This window comes from Balearica regulorum, chromosome 7 (genome assembly GCF_011004875.1).
Source record: "Balearica regulorum gibbericeps isolate bBalReg1 chromosome 7, bBalReg1.pri, whole genome shotgun sequence".
NCBI lineage: Eukaryota > Metazoa > Chordata > Aves > Gruiformes > Gruidae > Balearica > Balearica regulorum.
Genome location: NC_046190.1, coordinates 20,472,723 through 20,499,650, shown reverse-complemented (window position 1 = coordinate 20,499,650; position 26,928 = coordinate 20,472,723). Strand labels below are relative to the sequence as shown.

At 42.1% G+C, this 26,928-nt stretch overlaps 2 protein-coding genes across 14 annotated transcripts in view; one reads left to right on the top strand and one right to left on the bottom strand.

Moving 5' to 3' along the window:
- The window catches only part of ARHGAP22 (Rho GTPase activating protein 22), a 160,272-nt gene extending 142,753 nt beyond the window's left edge, over positions 1-17,519 (bottom strand). For 2 of the 8 annotated variants that reach the window (XM_075758331.1, XM_075758336.1), the window contains exon 1: positions 17,359-17,519. In XM_075758331.1, coding sequence (XP_075614446.1) covers positions 17,359-17,401 — 43 coding nt within the window. In that variant the 5' untranslated portion in view covers positions 17,402-17,519. Of the gene's footprint in view, positions 1-2,575; positions 2,698-5,469; positions 5,784-17,358 lie in introns of those variants that run through there. The other 6 variants (XM_075758335.1, XM_075758337.1, XM_075758332.1 and 3 more) reach the window with 6 other exon arrangements.
- Positions 17,520-17,709: 190 nt separating this feature from the next.
- WDFY4 (WDFY family member 4) overlaps positions 17,710-26,928 on the top strand; it is a 146,595-nt gene continuing 137,376 nt past the window's right edge. For 5 of the 6 annotated variants that reach the window (XM_075758329.1, XM_075758328.1, XM_075758327.1 and 2 more), the window contains exons 1-2: positions 17,710-17,863; positions 22,793-22,957. The gene's annotated coding sequence lies outside the window, so the exon portion shown is untranslated. Of the gene's footprint in view, positions 17,864-22,792; positions 22,958-24,793; positions 24,994-26,928 lie in introns of all 6 variants that reach the window. The other variant, XM_075758326.1, reaches the window with a different exon arrangement.

Genomic DNA, 26,928 nt, shown 5'->3' with positions numbered 1-26,928 from the left:
TTCCAAAGTGTACTACTGTAATTCTCGTAACTGTCATTTGCTTTTGTATTAAATAATAAATTTCAGAATTAATAATAATATGCTGCAGAATTAAGGAAGTCTGGATTTCCACTGATTACTGCCTTATATTCTTGTACCACATAAACCCCAATTCCTCTACATGTTCTTCAAACTTGCATAATGCTGTCTCTTGATCTTCCTCATATACCTGGTTCCTTTCATGTCCCCAACAACCCAATACATTCCTACATCGCTTTGCTTTTTGGCTGACTTGAATATATGTGTGCTCTTAAAGGACAGCCAATACGTGTCTTTTGGATGGTCAGTCAGGCATTATCTTTCAGAACATATGTTTCTGTTGAGTACTATGTGACAGTTTTCCCTAGGTCTACAGATATGGTTATCTTTCCTCAGTTCTACCACCAATTTTCTTTGAGTTTATAGGAGTCAAATACATTTTGACACTCCTTTTCTGCTTTCAAATCTGGTTTGATTTAGACAAGCAGCTCAAAAATTTGTAGGACAGAGATTGATAGAGAAATCATGCAATCGAGTATCCTTACTGCCAGAAGAAAACAGTTTAAATATAGGATATTCATGCTCCTGTAATCAAAGACACAGCACTCTCATTAAAAATACAATGACACCATTGCAAAGGCATTGAATATCAAAACCTAGCTGTCCTCACTGCGAGCACATGAAGCTTACATTGTAAATGTGCACACTTTCAGAGGTCTATAATAGTACTTTACCCTCTAAAGTCCCCCTTGGCAGCATTACTATACACCATCCTTAGAAATGTTTTAAGTATGCTAAAGCCCACTTTTCATTAAAATTGAATTATGACAAGTTTCAGAGAAGAAAAAAAGAGAGAGGGAAATAACTCTGTTCTACTACAGCCATACTGAAGGATACCTGAGGTAAAACCAGTTCACCTGCAGCAGGCTAGCTAGCCAAAGTGTCTCCCGTCACTTTTTCCAGGCTCTAAGTTTTAATTAAACAAACAAACAAACGTTTAATTATTTTGACTGTGATGAAAATTTTCAACATACTGTAACATGTTTGAGCATGCCACCAAACAGAAATAATAGGTCAGAGAGGTGCAGACAATTCTGTAATGTCAGATATCCATCAGTACAAAATCCCAGTAAGAACGTTTATTCTTAGTACCTATACAACAGAGACAGACTGTGCTGAAGAGAGGAATACTGTAAAGAATCTATCATGTCAGCAAGCTAACTCTCTTGCTATGGAGTACAATCCCAACACACCACTTACTAAAAACCAAATACACAAGCTTGTAGTCAGTCCAGTTTCTATTTCCTAGCACATTTAAATGCAACTGCGCAGGTATAGCCTGAGATTTTTCAAACCTTTTTGTTTCTTTTGTTTCTTTTTTTTCATCTCAAAAATAATGAAACAAAAATGCATTCCTTGAGACTGAAGGATTTAATTTGAAAACTGCTTTCTCTGCTCTCCATACAGAAAGTTCTCTTGCCTTCACTCTGGAAGGCAGTATTTCTATGCCCCATCACAAAGAAAGAATGTGAAAATAGATGTTTTCCATTGCAGTCACTTATTTCAGAATCCTAGACTCCACCAATTACTGTACATAAAACTCTGTATATGAAAAAATAATACAAAATCCATTCAGGCCTAGCCAGGATGAATGATTTTCCAGAAGGCCCATTTATGCACATTAAGATTTTCAGTCTGTGAGATTTTACACCTTCCTAGGTCTTATGAAAACATAATGTACCTCTGAATGCATGTTCCTGAGTTACAGATGCGAACTTGCTGATGGAACGGCAAGGATTGCATTACACTTGACAGTTACCTCTAGTAACAGTTGCCTCTAGTAAGGCAAATTATCTCTGTTCTCTACCATACCTGTCACAGCTATTAAGAACTAGACCCCACATGTCAGGCTCAAGTCCAGACTCAGCATTTTCAAAAGCCTGAATATCTTTAAACCCAGGAGCTTTCTTAAGGACCATCCACAAGTCATACAAAAATGACAGCATCAGACATCTCAAGTGAAGGTTTAAATGTACATTCTCAGTACAGATTTGGCAATACAAGGGGAGCTGATGAAGCATTCCTGTTTGCACAGATGCAGGGAGCCTGAAGCAAAGAGCTGGTCACACACACAAAGTGGTTTGAGTAGATCAGCCACACAAAATCTTCACCAAATACATGAACATCCCTAGGTTCAGCTTTATTGCTGCCTCCTATCACACTCACGTGAAACCACAGGCTGTACCCAGAGTATTCTTCCTTGTCCCTTCTCTTCATTCTCTCTGCTCAGAGCAGTCACGCTGCCTCCCTTACACAAGTAAGTCCTCAATGGCAGAGCTAACAGCCACTACTCTGAGAAATCAGCCAAGCTCACGCAGCGTCTTGCAGATGTCCTGCCCTTGTCGAGGCTGTCAGCAACAGATTCTCACAGCCCTCTCAATACTTTGCTTGCCCACCATTTACCACCTGAACCTTCATTAGCAATCCCAACTGAGAGTCCAGGGCACATGAACTATCATTTCATATTCAGCTCAGTCCTGCAAGGTGGCACGCTTACCTTCAAGAAGAATTCAGCATCTTCATCACTGCCTGTTTACAGCTCTTGTGAACAAGAACTACAGAAGAACCTTGCAGGATTAGACCCTACTTGGTAACCTTTGTAAGAGGTTACTAGTGCTTTGCATCAGCAGGAAAGTAGGAAAGTTCCTGAACTTTCAAAAGCCATCAGACCAGTTCTTTTCATGAGTTTTAAATTCACTCAGAAATAAACCTACCACTTCACAGTTAATGAACCAAGCAGAATAAACCCTGAGAGAATGACATTGTGGTGGTTTTGCATGGCAAGGTTTTGGTAGCGGGGGGGCTACAGGGGTGGCTTCTGTGAGAAGCTGCTAGAAGCTTCCCCTGTGTCTGATAGAGCCAATGCCAGCCGGCTCCAAGACAGACCCGCCGCTGGCCAAGGCCAAGCCAATCAGCGCCTCTGTGATAACATATTTAAGAAAGAAAAAAAAAAAACAGTTAGAGAGAGCTTTTGCAGCCAGAGAGAGGAGTGAGAAGATGTAAGAACATCTGCAGACACCAAGGTCAGTGCAGAAGGAGGGGCAGGAGGTGCTCCAGGTGCCGGAGCAAGATCCCCCTGCAGCCCGTGGTGAAGACCATGGTGAAGCAGGCTGTCCCCCTGCAGCCCATGGAGGGAGGATGAGGGGGTGTAGAGATTCCACCTGCAGCCTGCGGAGGACCCCACACCAGAGCAGGTGGAGACACCTGAAGGAGGCTGTGGCCCCGTGGGAAGCCCATGCTGGAGCAAGCTCCTGGCAGGACCTGTGGCCCCGTGGAGAGAGGAGCCCACGCCAGAGCAGGTTTGCTGGCAGGACTTGTGACCCCGTGGGGGACCCACGCTGGAGCAGTTTGCTTCTGAAGGTCTGCACCCCGTGGAGGAGACTCACGTTGGAGAAGGTCGTGAAGGACTGTCTCCCGTGAGAGGGACCCCACGCTGGAGCAGGGGAACAATGAGAGGAGTCCTCCCCCTGAGGATGAAGAAGCGGCAGAAACAACGTGTGATGAACTGACCGTAACCCCCACTCCCCGTCCCTCTGTGCCGCTGAGGGGGGCGGAGGTTGAAGCCGGGAGTGAAGTTGAGCCCGGGAAGATGGGAGGGGTGGGGGGAGGTGTTTTTTTAAGATTTGGTTTTATTTCTCATTCCTCTACTCTGTTTTGCTTAGTAATAAATAAGATGAATTCCCTCTCTAAGTTCGGTCTGTTTTGCTCATGATGGTAATTAGAGAATGATCTCTCCCTGTCCTTATCTCGACCCATAAGTTTTTTTTTCATTGTACCTTTTCTCCCCTGTCTAATGAAAGAGGGGAGTGATAGAGCGGCTCTGGTGGGTACCTGGCCCTCAGCCAGGGTCAACCCACCACACATATACTGCTATAAATTGAAATTGAATCACAAAAGTACACCATGGTTTGTACCCCAAGCATCAGTAGCCCACAAGGATCTAGAATAATATCTGTCCCATAACTAGATTTTAATACATATTCATATACAACTTAGTCTCTTCCAGATGAATTGAAGGTGGAAGAATGGCAGGCATGCAGTTGCAAAAGTCTGTGTTCCTTGCTTTGACACAGACTTCCTGTACCGCTCTAGTTGCATCATTTAGCTTGTCTCATTGGAGCTATAATAGCACACAGGAATGCTAGATAACAAATATATTAAAGACTGGAAGATTAGACACCTCCTTAGAAGGGGGATGGCCAAGAGACAGCACCTACAAAAGACTTGCTGAGCTTCTACAAAATTGTGTAACTAAAAAATAAGTACATATGACTTTACTGTGGGTGAGGCTGGATATATTTGATCCTGACACCTCTAGATGGCAGGAAGCTTGTTCCTTCCAAGATGCTAACAGTTATTTAAAGGGATCTTGGTATTTTAAGGACTATTCAGCGTATACTACTGCTTTTTTATATATGATGCAAAATGACATTTGGCTGGAAGTATCTGTCTCAGAATCACAGCAGCTAGAAACAGTGTCACTTTCCTATTTTATAATGCTGGCATGGCTGAAGAAAACCTAATCTTTACATACTCTTCTGACTTCATCTGCTTTTGCTCCTAAATGACATTAATCTAGCCTGTTTCTGATGGGCGGGAAGATATCCCTCTGAGACTGTCATTAGGCTGCAAATAACAATGATGCTCAACAAATGCCATGTCAAACGAGGAACTGGTGCCGCAGCGGGCGATCACACAATACATCCCCTGCCAGAGCATCTTCTCCAGGTGAACTGGAGTGGAGAGACCGGCTGTGCCCAACCCCAGCTGATAGCTTTACAAACACTACACAGTACACCTTGCAGGTCTGAACGAGCTGCTCAAAGCAGCTGTTGCAAACCCAGGGCAGATTTTCCTTCCTTCCTTCCTTTGTCTTACCCACAGCTCACACTGAACGACTTTCCCCACCTCCTGCTTCCAGCCCTGGAGGGATAACGTGCTACAGCAAACTGCTTCTCTAACATGCTGCAGGTAAACTTATCACAACTGTCTCCAGCTGTTATAATGAATTACAGCATTAGCAACACAGCATTAGCAACCACCACAGGGGTGCAAAGGCTCCATCGAGTCCCAAGAGAGAGTACAATTCTTGAATCATCCTTGCTGCTCTGCCCTAACATTGCAGGCAACGTTGGTGAACACAAGCATGGGTCCCCTCCTACGCTTCGTTCTTCCCGAGCCTTTGCAAGCGCCACTGACTCCCGCTGCCCTCCCCAGGGCCGGCTTCGGCCAGCGGGGCAGCACCCTCCCTCTGCCGGGGGGCGGCCACTGCAGCTCGGGAGACACTCCGCGGACCGGGGTAGCGGCTCTCCGCCACCGCCGGGAAGCCTCCCCGTCCCAGCAGGCGGTCCCCTTCCCCACAATGCGAGGCGCACGGGAAGGCACACTCACCTCTCCTGGCCTGCCTGATCTTGGGGCTCAGCATGCTCACGGCTGGGCGCGCCGCTGCCGGCAGCCTCAGCGGCCGGCACAAGCCCCAGCCCCGGCCGCCGCCCCGCGCATCACCGCGCCCGCCGCTCTCCGCTCAAACGCCACTTCTCTCCACTTCCAGCTCTGGCTCAGGGGCGACGCTTCAAATGGGGCTAAATAAATCCTAATGCATTATTTATCCGGCCTCGAATTAATTCCCATCCAAACTAGGCATTAAGTACTGTCGATAAATCACTAGCGCGCAGACACGAGGGCTGGACCTGGCTCCTTCTGCTAATTGGCCGTGCATCAGTGATATTAATATGCCTCTTTCAGGAGGCAGCGCTGATCCCGCACTCCCCCTCTGCATCTTCCTCACGTCGCGATCAACAGACGCTTTGACTCGACAAGGATCAGATCAGGAGCTGAATCTCTCCAAGCCCGAGGCAGCGGGGAAAAAAGGGCACAAAGCACACGCCGAGAAGCTTGCGCATCTGATAAGGTTGTGCTTTAGAAGAAATACTAAGTGCGCTGGTCCAGAAGGCAGCGGCGTGCTGGGCTGCCTGCTGAGCACTGCATGCGGGGAGCGCCCAGGGGCTGCATCCCTCCTGGGGAGGTATTCGGTGAGAGCCGGGGAGCTGAGACGAACGACCCATTGCTCTCTGCAAGGAAGAAAAATCTCTCTTGCCTGCACTGTCAGCCTGGCGGGATGGGCACAGGGGAATGCCATCACTCCCTCTCAGCACCCATCATTTTTATTTGTACTTCTTGCTAAGGAGAAAGACAAAGTCTGCAGTCAGTAATGGGGGGGGGGGGGGGGGGGGGGGGGGAAGGACAAACATTTGATGAAATAGTTAGGTACTATTAAATGGTATCTATAACCTATAGAGAGATACTTGAACGAAAATTGAATTTCAGTAATTGACACATCCTGCCCCTGAGCTGCTCTTAGCACAACCTCCTTCATCATCCCCATCTGCCTAGCAGGTCCTTCTGCAGTATAGAAAAGGGGTAAATATTCCCCTGGCAATATGGATGCCCTGCAGTATTACCCTGCAGGTTTGTATTGCTGAGTTGCATTGACACAAAGCATCTGAGATAGGCAGCTTCCTCCTCTGCCAAGAAAATCCATCATATCTTGGATACTGAATACTGGCCATCAAGTCATACCTGCAATAGTGGAAGAGCTTCCCTGGCCCTTTACAGAGGCTGTACTTCTCAAGGTGCAGGCTGCAGCAATGGCTAAGATGTTCTCGACCTTTAGGTGCTAGGTGGAACTAGCTGCTTAGAAGTCATTGTAAATCTTTGAGTTCATGGTGACTGTCCCAGATTTACACACTTGTAAATGAGGCTAGAAGTGGGATCTGAACTGTTGTCTCCGTTCTGAATAAAAAAGCTCCTGCAGTTATCTCCCCACTAATCATCTGTATTAGCTGGGGTTCAGCACAGTGAAGAGTAGCTAACTGGTGATCCCTTGGACAACAAGCGTCCTGATACTGTAGATAACCAGCAAGAGAATCAGCAGAGGGAAGTTATGCTTCTGCCTTTTGCCCAACCTCAGTTCCTGGATCAAAAAGTCATTCCTACCAACCATTTAACAGAACTCTTCCTCTCTCCATATTTTTAGCATTTCTTGTCTGCCTTGATGCTGTTTATACACATCATTTTGCAGTTTGAGCAGGAAGCCAACTGTGTGTACAGTAAAACATGACTAGATAAAGTTAAGTGAACTTTTAACCTCATGGGAAATGTGGGACACTTCATTGTGCTGAGTCACTGCCCATGAAAGCTTGATTTCCGCTTTGGAGAAAGACTTTATATAGGGACCTGTTCAAATAATTATCATGTTCACAGGTAAAATGAAAACATTCAAACAAATAACAGCCAAGTTCAACACTAAATGCTAACTCTGAAGGTTTTTTTGGTAAATAAAAAAGTACTTGGTGTAAACAGAAGTATTCAATTTTATCCTGTTTGAAATGTTTTGCATTGACTTAAACATTTTTCAACCCTTCTTAAAGCAATTTTCAAAACAGAAATATCATTTAAATAATTTTTTTAAAGTTAGAAATTTCCCATTTGTTTCCCCAGCTTAAACACAATAAATACAGACCTGAATTTCTCAGATGTACTCTCTGGGGAAAATAAACTATTTGTCAGGGGGGAAAAAAAAGCTATAAAAAATGCCAGCTGAGAGAGAAAAAACCCAAGTGCCTCCAGCAAATAGTTCCATGCTGGCTGCAGTACTTTGCTCTGACCATTTAAAGAAATACTTTCTGAAAGAAACACTGAAAATAGGCCCAATAGGAAGGTAGCAAATATCTAGAAGGAACCAGACCCTACAGAAATGTTTAATCCCTGAAACTTGTGTACTGAACTGTGCCCCATTCCATCCCACAGCTAGTTTCTCAGAGTGTGTGTTCCTCAGCTGTACTGACCCTACAGGATGACATCCCACAGGGTCTCTGTTCACGGAGCAGGGCTGGGAATACACTTTATCTATAGCTCAAGTCAACTCTTCACGTGCATCTATCCCACACCACTGCCAGCTGCCCCTTCAACACACATGCCTGGCAAAAAGCTTTTTAAACATATACCTTTCTATATAAAAAGCCACTCTATAAAAGGTGACAGAGCTCAGAGTAGTCTGTAGTGATGCAGGAGAGGGAAAAAAGGTTGAATAATGGCTGATTTAGCTTATTCTCCCTACATCAAGTTTTTTTTGACTCAGACGCTGCTTCCCAATGACAATGGTATTGACAAATTTAATTGCTTGTGGAGGACAGTAATAACAATCTGAGGAGTACATAATTTAAGTATAGTGAAGCTCATCTGGCAGTTCATCTAGGTACAATTATTTCAGTGCAATAATTTTACTTAAAAGAAAGGATTGTAAAGATGTGAAAAATGAAGGAATAATCTTTTACTTTCACTGTGTTTGCATCAGGTCACTCCCTGGATATGCAGTCACACAGTAGAAAAAAGGGATACTGGTTTAGCCCAGCCAGAGATATACTAGCCCCATATTTCATTGCTAAATAAAAGCTGGTAAGTACAGGGGTTATAGAACTGAGGTAAACAGAGATACAGTTCAGTAACAGCAGTTCTCCCCTCTCACCTAGCAAAGGTATCCTTGAGGGAAGTTTGAAAATACTCTGATTAGAAAATTTAAAGAGAAATACTAGAAAAGGCATCTGGATAGCCTCCCCAGCAAGAGACTACCTGAAGTTGTGTACTGAGCCTTAGACTGAGTCCTTGCAACAACAATTCTGAGTAATGCCTGCCTGCTGCTTCAGAACACAACTCACCTATATCCTTGCAATTGAAGCCTAGGGTTATGATACCAGAAAAATTCTTTCATAGAAGTACAGAAGGAGTTGCAATAAAGCCATAACAAGTAATAATTATTCATGCATCTGAACATACTCTACAAAGACTACAAAAACTTATATTGTGGCCCTGAAGTACATTAATAGCCTTAACAGCCCTAACCAGCCTCACCTGGCCACCACCCACACCCTCTGCCCACAGGCCCAGGAACTCCATTTAAGCCCAGGCTTGCAGCTTTATTCCTAGCCTAAGCTATCTTGTAGGAGCATTGATTTCTAGCTCAGCCTTACTGATGTATGGGCCTGGATTGTGATCTATGGATTGTTTTCTCAGCTTGACCTCATGTCTGCCTTGCTGCTGTGGATCTACCTAGTAGTTGCTGGATTGTGTCTGATACTGGTAACCTTAATCCAACCTAATTCTGACTGTGAGTTGTGAGTGGTTTTCCTGGCTTTACCCTGGACTTGCTTCATTACCATGAACATGTTTGATGATATGGACTCCAGGTTGAATCTGACCATCATTTCAAAGTCTTTCTTTATTTCACTCAGGTAGTGTGGGGACTGTGTCATACCCTGCTGTGCCATTCCTCCCTTTCCTTTAGGGAGTGAATGGCTATTGCTGATTGTCCCATTCCAGAACTAGGCTAAAGGTAGCTCAATTTAGCAGGCTTCCTGAAGAGACTTCAGAAGCTGCTGGGCTGCAGTTAATAAGACTTTTATGACTGAGTTATCTGAGGCAAGAGGGGCATTTTTGAGGGCTTGAGATACCAATGTCAAGGTGTGTACCAGTTGTTGGAAACCACTGCTCTCATGGCTATATCCTTCTGCTTGTCTAAATCCAGAATGATAGCCTAAGACAGGGCAGTAAGTATCTACGAGGCTAGAAAATAGAAATCAGCTGACTAACCAAGGACCAGAGAAGTGCTACTGTCTCTTATGTGACTCTAAAAATAAATATGCTCACTAATTATCTGCTGCTTGTTTGGAATGTGGAAGAACTCTTCTGTGTATAATAAGCATTTACTATTGATTGCTAAGTACATATAATGAAATAAGGCCTAGGGATTAGAAAACTTAAGGAGAGTGGGAAGACATAGCCTCCTTCCCATGGTCACAAGCAAGGTATTCAGTCCCAGGTCCCATCCACCTCCATGCAGTGTTTTGTAGACCTGGGATTGGCAAGTGCTATCTAATGCAGAGGATGTTAATGATACAAGTCATTGCAGCAGGGACACTCACAGAAGATATGATTCATCTGTTGGCGCCAAGGCTGATGGCTGGAGGCTATGAAACATGTTGGGTGCTTGAGATGGAAGAGTGCGTGGGCCACTGAAGTTGCTGAATCTGTGTGTGGGGCATTGAAGGGATCTCTGTTTCCTCAGGCTGTACACACAGCATGCTGTTACCTACCAATTATTACACAGCATATCCTTTTTTCCTCCTCCTCATCTTCTGCTTCCATATGCAGGCCAAGGACTTGTTGTAACTAGCTGATTGATATATTTTCTCTGCTCATCAGCAAGATGGGTCTGGATCAAAGCCCAAGATCTAATCACCCTGGACTCTGGCACTGTTGAAATCCAGATCCAGTTTGTTTAGATTACAACTTCGGTTACAATCTATTCTTAAATGGTATAGAATGGAGTTGATGGAAAAGAGTCCAAAGAAACAAGAAGGACCATGGTGTGCATTTTGAGACCAATAACTGCAACAGCATTGCCTTTGCAAGGCAAGCTACAATAATTATGTATACAGGAACTGTGAGAATTCTGCTGAAGAAGATTGGGCAGTAAATCAACAACTTTTCAAGTATCTAATGACCACAAGGAATTTCAGATTGATGTGACACTTGCTTCCAGGCTAAGTGATCACCAGTTCAAACATCTTGATAATGCCACCTGGTTTTCCAGGTGAAAAGGGCCAGGAACCAGTGGTTTTATTTGCTGTCTGAGGAAATATAGCAAGAAATACTTGGACCATGAAGAGAAAATTCCTGTTATCCTTTTGAGATTGCCTCTCTGGTACCAGGTAAGCTGATGATGTAGGATGGAGAAAGCTGTGCAGATGTTCTAGAGCAGCTCTGGCAACAACTCAAGCTCAGAGGTATTTCTGAGAAAAAAATAATAGTTCAGGAGCAACTTTAATTCAGGGATTGTCTAAGACCAAGAGATAATAAATAGAATAATTTCTTTAGATTTGGCTGAAAATTAAGAAAATGCATAAGCCTAATGGGATCTTGAGCTTCCCAGAGGAGGCAGTGAATATGTCAAATGCATCAAGACTATTGACAGAGGACAGAACTATGATCTCATGCAATTACATTCAGGAATGAGGGGTAAGGTGGAGACTATAAACAAGAATCATTCTGAATGTTTTGCAGAGTTAAACTAGGCAATTTCTGGGTATCTTTATAATTCTCCTACAGTCACTGTCCCTTCCCATCTAGTCACGTTCCACAAATAGGTCAGGAGTAATTCATCTTTCATTTCAGGATATAAGATTGAATCTCTAGAGAGTGGCTACAGCTTGAGAGAAGGGTATAATACAGCTGTCATGGACTTCAGTGAGGCAAGAAACTTAACGAGTGGTGATACTGCTGGCAGCCAAAGATGGCTTTAAATTTTTTCCTCCTCTGCAGTGATGAACATGCACAAAGTGTACCTTTATCCCTGCAAGATCTCTCCTACTACTGTAGCAAACACCTGAAAATCATTTGACTTTATTCAGAAGAATGCCCTGTGAGTAAGAATAGGCATTTAAGTGAACTGCAAAAGCACTTTGAGAATTGTGTGTTATTCTTCATAGTAGATAAAGAAACCCTGACTCAGTATTTTCTTTCTCTTTTTTATACTTGACAAACATTAGATGTTGATGTGCCCTTTCTGGTTTTGCTATGAACAGTGGTCTCTGACCATGTTGAGGGTGTGCGCAATGCTAATGAGAAGCAAAATCTTTAACAGAAATTTCTGACTTCCAAGAAGTTATTAAGCAGTGCAATTGAAGAGGTGACAAAAGAAAGCCTAGACAATTCTGAATCATCTGATAAAGATTTCCAACTTTGTTTTGTGTTGTACCTTCATGCATTGGAGGCAGGCAAGACTTAGATTATGAATGTAAAATCTTTCTTAAAAACAATAATTCTCTTGTAAATCCGCAGATTCTAGACTTCTCTAAACTTTGTAAACAGTGAGACAAAGCATGTTCCTAGTTGTTATTAACTTTGTATATTTTCTGTTCTGTACTAGTCTTTGTGGTATTGTCCTTATTACACCAAGGGCAACTCCAGGAATGCAGATTATATGCCCCCTTAAATACCAGAAATTGTCTTGCTGTTGCAGTATTCCTCAACATGTCTGCAAGAAAAGTTGTCTTCAGTAATGAAGGCAAACATAGGATTACTGAGACAAGGTGGCCCCAAGTATGGCATCTCATTTGCCTTTCACAGGGTAAGCAGATAAATTACATATGGAATGGATACCAGTTTTATGGACATTCAGTGCCTATCTTAAATTTGTACCTAGATGATAACTTTATTAATGAGGCAGATGGCAATCTTTCTACCTTTGCAATATCCTCTGGAGATGCCCCAGAGCAGATCAGAGACTTTGAATTATTTGTTTCTGCTCCATACAAGATCTAGATATTTTTCCAATCTTCAATAGAATGAAAATGACACTGCAACTTGTGTCTCAGTCAGATAAAATACTGAGTAATGTAATTAAAGAAAATACAAATAAATTGTTCCCAAATTGTACTTGACTTAATCTGTTTCATATCTCAATAAGGGCTACTCAGATTGTTGAGGACAAAGGCACATCACCTACAAGGAAGGATTGAGGGAGACAGCCTTGCTTAATCTGGCAAAGAGGCTAATGAGGGATCTAATAGCAACACACAACTTGTTAAAGGACAGTTTCAAAGACTGAAACCAAACACTTCTTGGTAGTGGCAGATACTAAAACAAATGGCAATGGCCCAAGTTTCAGCCTAAAGTCAGACTGGAGCCTAGGAAAAACTTTTTCACCAGGAGAGTGGTGCAGCACTGGGACAGATACCCATGGAGCAGGTGAGCTCTCAGTCTTCAGAGGTTTTCAAGATGGTTAGATTAGTCTGGTTTTGGTGCTAGCTCTGGTCCAAAGAGAAGGCTGGCCTAAGTAACCTCCAGAGGTCCCTTCTGTCCAATGTTTTTGCGAGTCTGAAAGCCTGCTTTCTGCTGCTCTATCTGTTGGTCTAACAAAATGCTACTTTTCTCTCTAACCCTTGCCTCATTATTACCTTCAGATCATTGCAGGTCTAACAGAGCTGCTACTGCAATCAAACCTGTCAAATCAGGGAAATAGCAGCTGAAGGTCTTCCCTTCATGATTGCCTCTTTCAAGGATGGTTCTTCTCTCAGAAATTCTCTATGAAATTAATTCTGATTTTCCCTGAACTTAATTTCCTGATTCCAATACAGAAAAACATTTAAAGGCTTAACTTAAACCACGAGAGACTACTCACATGCTTCACATCAAAATAGATGATTAACTGACCTGCTAGATCAGAATTTGAGTAGTTCATGTTGGTTAGATTTTGCATTATGTAAGCAAAGCATAGAGCATACAACTTCAAAGGAAGCTACATGACCAAGTCCTACTTAATGGTGCTGTCCAGCCTAGGTCTCTAATTGTATTATCTACACTGTTATGCCTCCAGCTGGTATCTTGGCATCAGTCTGCTCTCACTTGGATCTCACAACAAAATTTGTTTCTGAGTTTCTCTGATGTTCCTGGGACAGGTGGGATGTGAAAGCCTGGAGAGATTACTGACTTTTTCCCTTGTTCACCTGTTCCTCTACAGCCCAGACCTTTCCTGCATGTTTGAGAACACTGACAGCAATATATCCTTTAGTCAGGAGCTGCAGGACCTTATGAATCAGCCACATTAAAATGTGGTAACCTGGGCAATCACTTATCCTATCGGTCATCTACAGACCAAGAAGAAATGAGGTCCTCGATTCATAGAGGAGACACAGAAATGCATTATTTAAAACTTAAATGCTATCTCTGCAGAATAGATTTTTTCTCTTTTAGTGGCAGGCACCAAAGACCAATGCATGCATATTTTAGACACTGGGGGCTGAGGCTGGCATCCTCAGGAACATATCTCCTCCTGCTGTCTCAGGGAAAAATATAGTCATTTAGGCAGATGTGATTTCAAATGAAACTAGGGTGAAAACTAAAGGCTAGGTGAAAAATTAAGGGAACTAAAAATTTCAAATGTACTGTTATTTTAAGATTGACCCATTTTTCTTCTGTTTCAAATCATTTAAAGCAGAGGGGGATAAAATAATAAAATTAAGAGTTGTAATTATTAATGAATAATAAATGGGTTTTGGAGGCCCAGGCAATAGCTGTGGCCCTGCCACTGGCTGGCAATGTGGCCCTGGGTATGTCATTTCAATTCTTAATGTCACTGTTTCCAGCCTGTGAAATGTAGATTGCGGTACTGACCTCTGAGAAACTTTTCAATATGTGTGGAAGAAAAATGCCCAGTAAAATGGGGTTAATATAAGTAATAATACTTTTTAAGCAAAAATGTGACCTGAAAATTTCTTCCTGTAAATATTTTTTTGGATCAAAATGTAAAAGAAAACTGTGAAAAGCATTTTTGTTTTTAAATAATGTCAGTATTTCCATAGTGGGGAAAAAAATCATTAAAAAAATCATTTTAGACCAGATATAATCCTAATAAAAGTGGTCCTAATTTTGATACTCAACATCTTGCTCACAAGGATACGTGTTTCCTAGAAGACCACAAATACTTCTTCCCTTTCCCTGTGCCAATATTAATACATGGAGCAGACTTTTTTGAACTATTCCAGCTGTGTATTTATACAAATGTTTTCTGAGATATGATCTCCTGTGGAGGTTGTCCACTCATAGCAGCTGCAATGTAATGAGTCTGTGTAGAGATACTTCCTTTGAAAATTAGAAATTTGTAGCACCAAAAACCCCCCATTGTCCTAAACCCTTAGCAAGACTTTTCCTGCAGGAAATTTACAGCTTGGGGAAAAAACCATGTACTAAAAGCTCTATATTACTGGATTTACAAAGACAGAACTGAACTGTTCATTGAACTTGTATGACTAGGATTTAAAAAAAAAAGGCAAACCAAACCCCTAAATAACCCTTTCAAAATTAACTCCCCACAAATGACATTTGTCTCAGGATATTCTGTTTTATGTTATGCTTTATTTAGCCTTACTAATATTGTTTTGTTCAATGTTTCAATGAAAAATGCCTTTTCAAAACAAAATATCAACTAGTTTAATTTTGGAAGATATTGAAAAAACCCTCTTCTATTAAATATCCCTTATTTCTTTTCCTTTGTCAAAGCTGACCAAGTTTACAGGTAATATGCCTCTCCCGAAAGGTCCATTCTTCATTAACAATCTTTTATCTGCTCTGCTACCTGCTGACACCTTTATAATCTGTGCCCCTAGAGTGAGAGGGTCAAAGTCGACCACTATTTTCCAAGTGGCTTTTTTGCTGGGTGCCCAACTGAAACCTGTCTATTCCAGAGGCTGGTGGGAGTCTGAAAATGTAACCCTATAAATGCTCAAATTGCTGAAAGTAAATAAAAAGGAAAGTAAGTCGTTATAGTTTGTGCTGTGATACTCTCCTGTCTCATTATTTAAGATGGACTGAGGAAAAGAAATAGAAGCTGCAATGATAACAGGAAAATGAAGTGTGTACCTGCAGCTCTAATGATTTCTGCTGCCTGATGTTAACAGCAGACCTTGAAAGCCCTTCTGTCGTACTGCCACCTGGTGACGCTCGGAGAGGAAGGTGCCAACGCAAAAGATGCTCATTCAGAATGAAGACTGCCCATGCTACCGCTCAGACCCGCAAACTAGGTAATATCTGGAGGTGGCGCAGAGGCTAAAAGGCTGTAAGATAGTTTCGTATTTATGGTCTGTATGGACAAAATAGGTGCGTGGGAAAGGAAGAGCTCTGAATATTTCTGGCAGGAATGCCTGTGTGGAGCAAAGGCAGGCTGTTTGAATTTTTCATCTTTATTCTCATCTCATTTAAGCAAAAAAAAAAAAAGTTTAATGGGAATGAAAAAGGATAAGGTTTTAAATAGAAATAAAAATACCACTAGAGCCTGGCATGGCTATGCTAAGTATTATCCTAAATGCACAGATGACGGCTTTTAAGATGGATCCACTCTCTGCTCTCTGAGCTGCTCCTCCAGTTGTGCAGAATAAAACACAAGCCACGGGACTGACTTTGACCATTTTTTTTATTTTTTTTTTGGACTGATAGCTTCCAATGTTCTGAATACAGGTTCTGGTACTAGTTTGCTACATAGTTGGCATTAAGAGGACACAAACCTTGCAGATCACATTCTGAATGTATGTTGGTCCCAGACTTCTGCAAGGCCAACTTCTGCTTACTTCAAGTTAGAGCATCTGCACAATCATCTAAGCATTGTGTAGTGCCCGATGTGCTGAGATACAAAACAATTCTTTAAGTTTCACCTCATGACTGGTATCTGGTTTTTAGACAGCTTAAGAACTCTTATTATTGAATAAGCCTTCTTAGACCTCCATGTGAAGCCTGCCATTCACGTTTCCCTGCATACAGAGAGGCAATTCTTCCAGGCAGAGCCAGCCCTGGAGACCCTGTGTCTGAACTGGCATCCTAACATGCAGCCTTGCAGGAAGGAATTGGCCGGGTGGTCAGCTCTGAGGTCTCCAGCCCTAGAAAGGTATTAGAGGGATTGCTATCTGACACACAGCCCCTGAGGAGCCTGTTGCACTTCCTTCTTGTGGTGAGCCCCTCTGCAAGGTAACTACTGCATTCTTTTACCAGTTCCTCCTTTACTCCATGTGATAGCAGCCTCTGCTTCAAATTTGAAAGCTGTGCTTGTGAGTTCTGCTGAACACACAGAGCTTGCAAATAAACACGCAGCCAATGATTAATTTCTTGTTACTCTGCTTCTTTAACAAAGTATTTCTACATGTTTAGCACTAGGGTTTAATTTCAAGTCTAATATTACCTCTCTGCTGAGCAGTAACAGCAATTTTGTGTATCCTTATAGGTCTCAAATTCCTAGCGCAAAAAAAAGCCCACTGATGTAGAATCTGGCTGTAAGTTAAGTAGAATCAAGGAGATTTTTCTTATCATTTACCAGCCTACAACAGTCATCTGAACACCCTAAAGCAGTCCTTTCCTAAGGAAAAAAAGGAAACCACAGTCCCCAGGGAAGCTACTTGGCTTCAAGAATTGTTTATTAAACCAGAGCATACCAGGTAGCAAAACTCCTGCTTTCATCAGTTTGTCCCCATTCCTTCTGTCCAGAATTTTCTATGACATGGCAAAAGCTAGCAACCAAATACAATTGGAGTATTAAATCTGTAAATAAGGAATTAGAGAGGAGAAGATATGTGAGTATAGTTCAGAGAGCTAGAAGAATAGTTGTAGAAAAGACAGGCTTAGCCATGAACAGGGTGTGACAGCTTGTTAAGCATGCTATTAGCTATTTGAAGGTACCTGAGTAGTTATCACTGTGGGAAAGCAGCCTTCTTGGACGCATGCAGAGTCTTTCTGGGAGTGCAGCTTATAGGAGAGCAAGGTCACAGGAGCAGGAGTTTATAAATAGACTTGGGAGCTGCAAAAGGAAAAATAATAGTAGTTAGTAGAGGACACATCAGAGTTATAAAAATGTCTGCTCTCATACTTGTGTTGCAAGGATTTTACTTAATTTGTTTAGCCTGAACTTCAGGCTCCCTATTTCCTCTAAGATGACGATGAGAGTTGCTGCAGGCTATACAAGCTACGCAACATCCCTGCAGAGAACAAAGAGGGGTGTTAAACAGGAACTAGGACCAATTTCTGAGACTTAAGAAAGTGGTATTCTCTGCAGAGGTTTTGGTGCTTCTTCTGCAGAGAGTGAGAAAAGTAAATCTTCCAAGAAAATAGCTCTTGGTCAATACGTGTTTATGTAATTATATCTTGTGCTTTTGTCTGAGGCTGTGCCTGAGAGTGGTATTTTCTGGTAAGTGCTATGTGTTAAAGTCTACCTTTCTGTTTTGTAAATATTTGTAAAAAATTTCCTGCAGAATTTCTGTATCATGATCCTTTCATTTGACAACTTTTGAGTTGATCATGAAAACAATGAATTCCTGTGTATCCTGTAGTAGAACGTTAATCTGAGGTACAGGAGGGGGGGAGAAATGGTATGCCATTATATTTTGCTTTAGCCTTTTCACTTCCTCAATCTCATTAGACTAACGTGCCTTCCAGTGTGGAGATCATGTGTTCAGTCAAGCTGCCTTAAAAATTTTCCTGCACAATGTTTTTCTGGTCAGTAGGTGGCGTTTAATCAAAATAGCAGCTTCCCAAAGAAACTTTCATATTTGATACTACTTTTTCTTCTGGGGAAGAAAAAGATTCTGATCGTTTGATCAAGATGTTTGGTACTGACACTTTCAAACAAGAATATTTTCACTTTTATTACAAACCATTTTTTAAATGTGGCTTCTTTTCTTGTGTTTTTGAAAGTTAATATTGTTTTACTAACTGGAATAATTTTAGTGGCATTTAGTTATGCATAGAATTAAAAAAAAAAGTAGTTTAAAATTATTTAGGTTATTTCTGTGATTATATAGTCCAGTGATTTCACACACACACAACACTGACTACTTTTAAAGGAGCCAAAAAAGATGAGCAAAGGGGGAGACTTACACTTGCTGTGTAAGAGTTCATAGGAAACTACTTCAGGATTGCACAGATTGGAAAAGGCTGAAGACCACTGCTCCAGTCTGACCTCTAACATGTAGGCTCTTGGATATACTATGGTTTGTTCCTGTTCAAACAACAAAAGCATAGGAAAAAGTCCTGTTTTTATTTACAGATTTTTGTTGACGGAGGGAATTTGTTCCAATTTCCAATGAGATGTTTGGAAATAACAGAATTTCATGTCACAAATTACCCTTATCACATAAGTGCTGAACAAACCTTACCCGCGCCAAGGTGCAGGCTGGATGCTGGGGGCACAGAGGACGGGTTGCAGACTGCCTGGCCTTGCTCAGGTGGAAATGCCAGGGGAAGGAAATGGATCCCTTTCCTCAGACAAGTTAGGAGATTGCAGTGTCGGTGCTGGAGCCAAACTGCCCTGTCTTACAGCCCATCAGTCACAGTGCCAGAGTAGTCAGTGGTGTAACTAGACCTCCCGATCCAGACTGAGTGCTTAGGTCCCAGGGATGCTGGCAGGCCATAGGCGGAGAAACGTTGCTTCACAGATACGCTGTCCATCTTCACCAGCTACCAATCTCATGGCTTCATTGGCATGGGCTTCATTTAATTTAAAGCTGAAGTTTAGTTACCTGTGCAAGTGTACAAATATGCAAGTTACTTTATGATCTGGTTAGCATGGCCGTGCATCAGTACGTGCTGCCTTATTTCCTCAGAGGCGGTGGTGCTGCCTCGGGGTGGCGAGCCTGGGCAGGATGGCTGCTCCTGAGGGCTCTGGCCCATTGGGGGCTGCGCAGCAGCACCAGCAGAAGCTGGCTTTTGCTTCCTGCCTCCCCTGGGATCTGCCTTCCAGGGAAAACCAAAGAGCTTTTCCTCTTGTCCAAAGAGGTGGGGTGGCCTTCCCTGCCACCCCAGGCGTCCTCTCCTGTGGGGAGAAGAGCCGAGCTGCTCAAGATCTGAGTCCTGTGGCTTTTCACTTTGGGGCCTGCTGCTTTTGTTTCTTTGGGAACATTTGCTGAGGGAGCTGAATGCCACCTCCATTGTAGATTACAAAGTTTGGTGAGTGAAAATGATGGTTAAGCAGATGGTTTAAATTTTTGCATCGCTTTTCTCTGTGGTATCTCTGTTAGCTTCTGTTCTGCCATTGAAAAGAGAGGAGGAAAATGAAACAGAGTCGCTTCCCTTTATGATGTTAAAGAAGTGAAAAATTATTCTGTGCACATTTTTTAATCAACATTCTCTTAACAAGAAAATAGAAAGAAGATAGCTGGATTTTAGTAGTAGCTGGATTTTAGCAGGAAAGGAGAAGAGTGGGGGAAACCCCCCCTTGCAGCTAGCTCAACTTTTGGACATTTCACAATGTTGAGACGTGTTTAACTGGCTTTTTTTCTAGATTGAAGGTTATGAATAGCGCAGTAGAGAAATGTACTCTCAGCAAAATCAGCTGCATTTTATTTCGTATGGCTACAAGGAGAGAAACTTGCCGAAGGGAGAAATACAACCTTTTTGGCAAAGCTCCATCCTATTTGGGTTTGCGTTTGGGCTGAACTATCAGCCCCTCAGGCAATGGCAACTGCACGGCAGTTGCCAGAAGACATATGTGCTCTTGGTGTAACCAGTCAGCCCATTTGGTGAATCTAATGCAACTGAAATGTACTGTAAGTTGGGTTTCAGGAGAAACCTGTAGTAGCTGACCTCCAGCCTCAAGCTGGAGAAGTGCTGTGCTTCTAGCCATTCTGGACCACTAAGACAGACCTGTGTGGGTGGTATAGTAATGTAAAGGCATGAAATAGGGTTTTTCCACTTGTGTGTGGAGGTTGGAGTGGCAAAGAGAGAAGTTTAGTAAGACTCAACATAGGGGACGTTATTTGATACTGTGAGATGGGTGGACCTTGTAGTTATCTCCAGATCCTTGCCTCAGGAAGCCCACTGTATATCTGGCTGGGGTGGGACATCTCATCTCCGCTGGGCTGTGCATGATCTACTTGAGTGCTGCCCCTGTCAGATGACAGTTTCCAGTCAGTGTTGGCAGAGTGAGCTCCTGGGTCCAGGAGGTCGTTAGTGCCCTTTCTAGAAACCTTCAACCAAGGTAAGGGTTCTTTTGAACTAGGTGCCCTGCGCATAGATGTAAATGCAAGTATGTGTGCAACTTGCATTTTTTTCTTCTTTCTGTAAGATTAGGGGGAAAAAAGGACAAAGAAAGGAAGGATTTTTCTCTCTATTTTTGTAGGTAGAGGCACAGTGCAAGAGGTTGTTAATATAAACAGCCCAAACTGACAAAGGGAATAGTGGCACTGTCTCCTTCTACATAAGCTATCAGCTTGTCTTTACCCCTTGAGTTATTTTTACTAGAGATAATTTGGTTACAGCTGTTTTGCTCCAGTGAAGCAGAGATTAAGTGGTAGGGTATGTTGAAACTCTGGACTTTCAGTCCCATCAGCAGTTAGTGCAGAATGAAAAAGAGAAATGGTGCTTCCTCTGCTGTGTGGATTAGAAATCTACTACTGACTGTGTGGCTGAGTCCTGACAGCATCTAGTCAGGGAAGCACCACTGGATAGGGAAGGCTCCTGGGAAACAAACATTTCAGCTCAAACAGCATGAAGGGGCTGCTGCAGATGACCTTCTGTTTTGTGGTTTTAAACTGACACAAAAGGGTGGAAATGGAGCACGTTTAGGTTTGTTTCTGAGTTAGGAAAGGGAAAACAATTATGTTCTCTCTGGGTTGGTATTAATATTCTCTTCTGTGTCTCTGCTTCTGCCATTCACCTCACGGCTGTTGTTTTGGCTAGACTGCAACTGTGAAAGTATCGGCTAATGAGTGAGTGACCTAAGGCAGAAAAGTAGGCGATGTGCTGGCGCAGCCTTTCGCAAGCTGTGTGAGCCCCCTCAGCCTGTGCTCAGAGCTGCCCAGAGGCCTCGCAGCCATGCCAGTGCAGCACTGAGCTCAGCCAGACCTGTGCATTTCTCAGTGGGGCTCACTAAAGTGGCCAAATGTGACTTTTGTGGGAGCTGCCCTGGGTGTGGGAAGCTCAGAGTGTGACCTTGCATCTGCCTGGAAAACACCCTGTAAATTATACTTAGTTTAGCTAATGCTTTCCAAAATCTAGTCAACTTATGCTACTGTGTGTACAGGCTGGAGTGGAGTATTTTCCTTGGGATCTAAGATATATTTCTAATGCAGTAAAGCAACAGAGCTGCTTAATTCCTGGTATAATCTGTAAAGGGATGAATTAAACCCATGATTTTGCTGCTGCCACTATTTTTGATCTTTCTTTCAATAAATACATTTCCACAGTAAGGGATGAGAACAATCCTCTGGGACTGTTCTATGCCAGAAACATCACTGCATTGAGAACCCTGCAGTGTATCGACAATTGCTGTCCTGTCGTATTAACCCTATCAAACACTGAAATCAGTCCCTTCAAGACTTGCTGCTTCTACCTTCAGAAACATTAGGAGTCTCCAGTCTGGATACTGCTCTAGCTTAGCTGGAAGAGAAAGTTTTCCTCCTGAATACTTTTTTTCAGGCATTTGAAGTAGATGTTAATAGAAAACAAATGGCTTTAACCACCTCAGGTTTCAGTCACTTTAAGGCCACAATCCCACTGATTCTCAGGGTCATCATAAAATTCTTGGGCAGAAGCAGTTTAGGAAACACTTGAATTTCTTGTGAAAAAAATGTTTGAATTCCACCTCCCCCTAAAACTCAATTATAAAGCCTTTCAGATGAGTTATTAGGGAAAATAAACAACTAGATAACTGAGAAGTAGTCTTCCCCCAATCCTGTAGCTAATCTAGGCTCCTTTATGTTGTCAGTGAGTTATAGTACTTTGCCTCTTTGAGTAGAAAGGTCAAGGACTTAGCATTCATCTCAGTATTCAAATGTATTTATTTTAAGAGTATTGCATTTGAGGAAGGATTCCAACTGTTGTCTGTCCTTTGGGCACAGGTTGCACAGTGGGCGTGAGCTTTGTGGTGCTGTGTTCCTGTAGTAGTTTTGTAAACCTTAAATTTAAAAAAAAAAAAATGAAACAACAATCTCCCCACACCCTCACTCACCTCCTTTCTTTGTGAATATGGTGGAGGGAAATACCTGGTTATTCTTGATACAGGGAGAAACATGCAATGCCTGCCAGGTTTGTGTGTAAACTGAATTGTTCTGAGCTGCTTTGGGAGCTTAGCAGGTCCTGAGTGTGTGGTTCATTTGCTCTTCACTTCTGCTTTCCTCAGGAAGTAAGTGCAGCAGCTAATCAGGTGATTCACAGTGGAAAGTTTAAAGAGCAAAGTGGGAGCTGCTGCAAACACCAATATGCCTAGTAGGACAGAAGCAGCAACGCTCCTTTCTCTGGATATGGTTACTGACTGCAACAGGAGCTGCTGAATCTAGGAGCCCAGGTATGTCAGGAGACTTTCTGTGAAAGCGAAAGGAATAGACTGTTAACTGTTGAAGGAAACTGCAGTATTATCTGGAACTGGTTTGTTGTGGTAGAATCATTTTCAAACAACAATGGTTTCAGTCAAAGGTCATCCTAAACTGCAGTACAAGGAGGAAAAAAATCAGTGGTTTGCTTTATTGTTTAATCTAGGGATGATAGTATTGCAGATGTAAGCGGTGTATCTGCTGCTGCTAGTGGAAACTTCTTAGATTTGGTTCAACTGCATGTCCATATCTAATGAACTGCTGTATTGAGATGATCAGAATTGCCCTGGTCTTGTTCCTTTGAATTAGTCACAATTATTTTTTTCGTGACTGACCAGAAGCGTTCTGTTTGCTGTTGAGGTAGGGGCACTACTTCCAGGAGGATCACATCTCAATACCCCTGCTTCTCTCTTTGCTGCAGTAGGGGTATATGCAAGTCAGAGAAGAAACTGTTCCCAATTAGAAACTTAGAAGCTACTTTTTAAAACAGAAAAAATGAAGAGTGGGTAGGTGGGGAGAGCCTAAGTCAGTTTTACAGCTACTTTTGGATTGCATAGAGGTGCTCCTCAAACAAAAATAGAGAGAAATGAAGTATTTGAATTAATTATTTGTGAGATGGTACTGCAGAAACGCTTTGTCCAACTTACATGTACTCAAAAAGTAAAAATATGCTTGGACAGATGAAGTCCTAGTGTAAATGAATGCAACTCCTTTGGTAGTAATAGTGTCACAGCTTCTTGAAACAAGCTGAAATGGTATTTATATTGCTGAAAAAGTAGGGGCCATGTCCTACTGAAATGGGACTTGTTCTTTGAACAGTTTTCAACCTTCTGTAAGCTGACAAGTCTTTTAAAACCACTCTGTTAATTGTATTTGGTAAACTTTTTATTTCAAGGCGCCATCCAGGTTAGGCTTCTATTGTATGAAGCACTGTGACAGAGCTTGGGAATAGAGAATACCTTCCCCATAGAACCATAGAATTTACAATTAAATGAACCTGGCAAGGACGAGTAGGAAATTGAATTTTGAAACTCGTTTTAGTTCATTGCAGTTTTCCTGTTGGAGAAGATAAGTAGAGTGACATCAAAGTGTAAATCTTTTTGGTGGTGTTTCTGGGTTTGCCTCATGAAATATGTCAAGTATGATCACTAAACCTAGGACTGATTGGTTTTATCAGTCTAAATAGTCTAAATTATCTACTATTAGGTAGATAATTTAATAAAGGCAGAGGGAGCTCAAGGAGGAAGAACTAAGGTGATTAAGAGGGACGGAGGTAAGAGAGTAGATGGACAGTGTCTGGCACAGTGTTTGTTCTGAGGTCCTGTCATTTCCTGTGAGCCACAAAGAGGGAGTTTGTGACTGAATTGGGGGAGAACTAGAATTTGTGAGATAAGATGGTTCATAAAAGAAACAAGCGATGCCGTGTTCTGCTTGGGTCTCTTATGGCATTAGACAGCTTTCCTGGGAATCTCTGTTTTTTAGTGTTTAAGATGATTGACTGGCATGACTTTAATGAACAAATTTATCTTGGCTGCCAAGGAAAGGAAGGGGGTATTAAGAAGTATCACACAGTGGATTTTGGAGATGCTGAGAGCCGTGTGTTTCTGATAGTCATCAGAATCCTGGGTTTTAATAAAAAAGGCTATTTAATGAAAAGGCTATTAGGAGAAGGAAGGGGTCTGATATTTAGTCTAATATGCTTCTTGTTGTCTGGACAGTTGGAGCAAATAAGGAGGCAAATTGTAGTACTTATTTTGCTTTTGGAGAGTAGAGATTTCCATGTGCACTCCAAAATCTGACATTTTTTGCAGATAATTACCATAAAAAGTGGACCAAACACTGAAACTTGGTATGAGACTTGATTGTGTTTTGGTCAACTATCTTGCAGTGAGACCCTTCTCTGAAAACAAATTATTTTAAATGCGTAAGTAAACTTCTTGACGTTGGTGAAAATTGGGATTTTGTAGCTGCGTGGGATCATTCTTTGGACTGCTGGAGGAGTTAATCCCAGGTAAATATAATTAAAATGTAACTTAAAAAAATCATGCTTGTTCACCCAGTAAGCTTTTAGTATCAGCGTTCTGCCCGTCCCTCTGCCAGCTTTGCTCAGGCCTTTCTTCCCTTTTGTTTTATCAGTCTGAAAAGGCGTAGCCAGATTGCAGTGTGATTTTGCACAAGCTTCATTTAGAACAAAAGGGAAAATACATTAGTAAGTTCCACTTCCTCTCTGTTACCTGACACTACTTTCTGAATGATAGCATTAGGTTTTTTTGATATGTTTTCACCTTCGTATCTTTTAATCTTTTATTTAGACTTTACTTTTTGTATCATTGTGATATTTATAACTTATCAAAAATGAAATAAGCTGTTGGTTGACACTGAGGATCAGGACAAATGGTGGAATATAGAAGAGAGCCAACATATATGACCTTTTCAAGATACCTAGGCTATCCTTAATACCAAAGATACTTGAGTGCTGGACCCTGTGATACTGTGATTGGTTTAGAAAAATAATTATTCTGCAAGAGGAATAGAAAATGCAAAGGATTTAGAAGTCCAAATGAAATTGTAGATGCATGAAAAGGCTATTAGTAGAAGGAATATTTAAAGCAGATAGTGCAAGTGGAGACTACAGACTAATACTAGAGGTCTGACATTTAGACTAATATGCCTCTTGTAGTCTAGACAGTTGGAGTAAATAAGGAGGCAAATCGTAATCCTCATTTTGCTTTCATGTACTTCTGGAGATTAAAGATTTCCATGTACACTCAAATGTCTTACATGGTCTGTTACAATTAGGTCTTTATTAATGAAGTTGTGTGTGCATATCTGGTTTTAATAGTTTCTGTGGAGAGGGGAAGAAATTAGGATACTGTCTTATGAAGTCTTTCATTACATAGATTCATAGAGTGAGAATTTTTTGAGTGACCAGCCCTGCCTTTGCTGTGCCATCAGCAAGAAGGGCCTGCTAAGTAAATTATGAATAGAACGAGAGAAAATTGGTAAACACATTGGGAGCGGTATTCAGTACGGTGCACTTCAGTGCTGTTGATTGGTTGGTCACTGACCTTCTGAGGCCAGAGTAGGTACTTCATTTTACCTCTCTGTGCCTCAGTTTCACCATCTGTAAAATGCCTCTATAAAGGATTTCAGGCTTCTCTAGACAAATGACCAAGGCGAGTGTAGGCACTGGGACTGAGTTACTTGTTATTTAGCATTGATTTAGGCTTAACAGAGTAGCTTCCAAGGTGAGAGATTTCTCTTATGAAGAGAATGGTGCTATTTGGGATGCGAGAGCAGCCTCTTTGAAAAAGTAGCTCTGAACTATGTTCAGTGAATCCCCTAGAACAGTACCCAGGCTTTCTCAACACACTGTACAGCTTCACAATAACTCAAGTGGGCCAAAATCCCATACCAGGGCTAAGTATAACTTGTGACAAATGTAACTCCCACACAGTCATGAGGAACAGTCTTCCTGTTTACTCTGTGCAGATAGTCATCACGCTTTTTTCTGCTCACAGAGCTGTGTTGTCTTAGCACAGGTAATTAAAGAAAACAACTGCAGTGAAACACAAAATGTCGTTGGGGTAGGAAGTTCCAGATTGACATCCCTGGAGACTGATCAAAATTTTGTAGTCGTCCACCTCCTAGTGAAGGATGGAGTATGGGCTGTGGTAGAATAAGTTACCCTCTCCTGTAGTGTGAAGGATCAGCACTTGCAAGCAAGCGTAGGTGTCTGCTGGGACCTTCAGCTTGCTGCAGGTGGTGTGGTGCACAGTGACAAGATAGTGATGGCCTCTTGATCTCTGCAGTATGGAGCTACTGCATGAGTGTGGAAGTGAAACTGGTTCATCTAGCTTGGAGTGGGCAGGACGCAAGCAGTAAGCAAGCTGCATAGCTGATGGATGGTGAAGGAAGATAATACCAAATGTAGTAATTTCTAAAC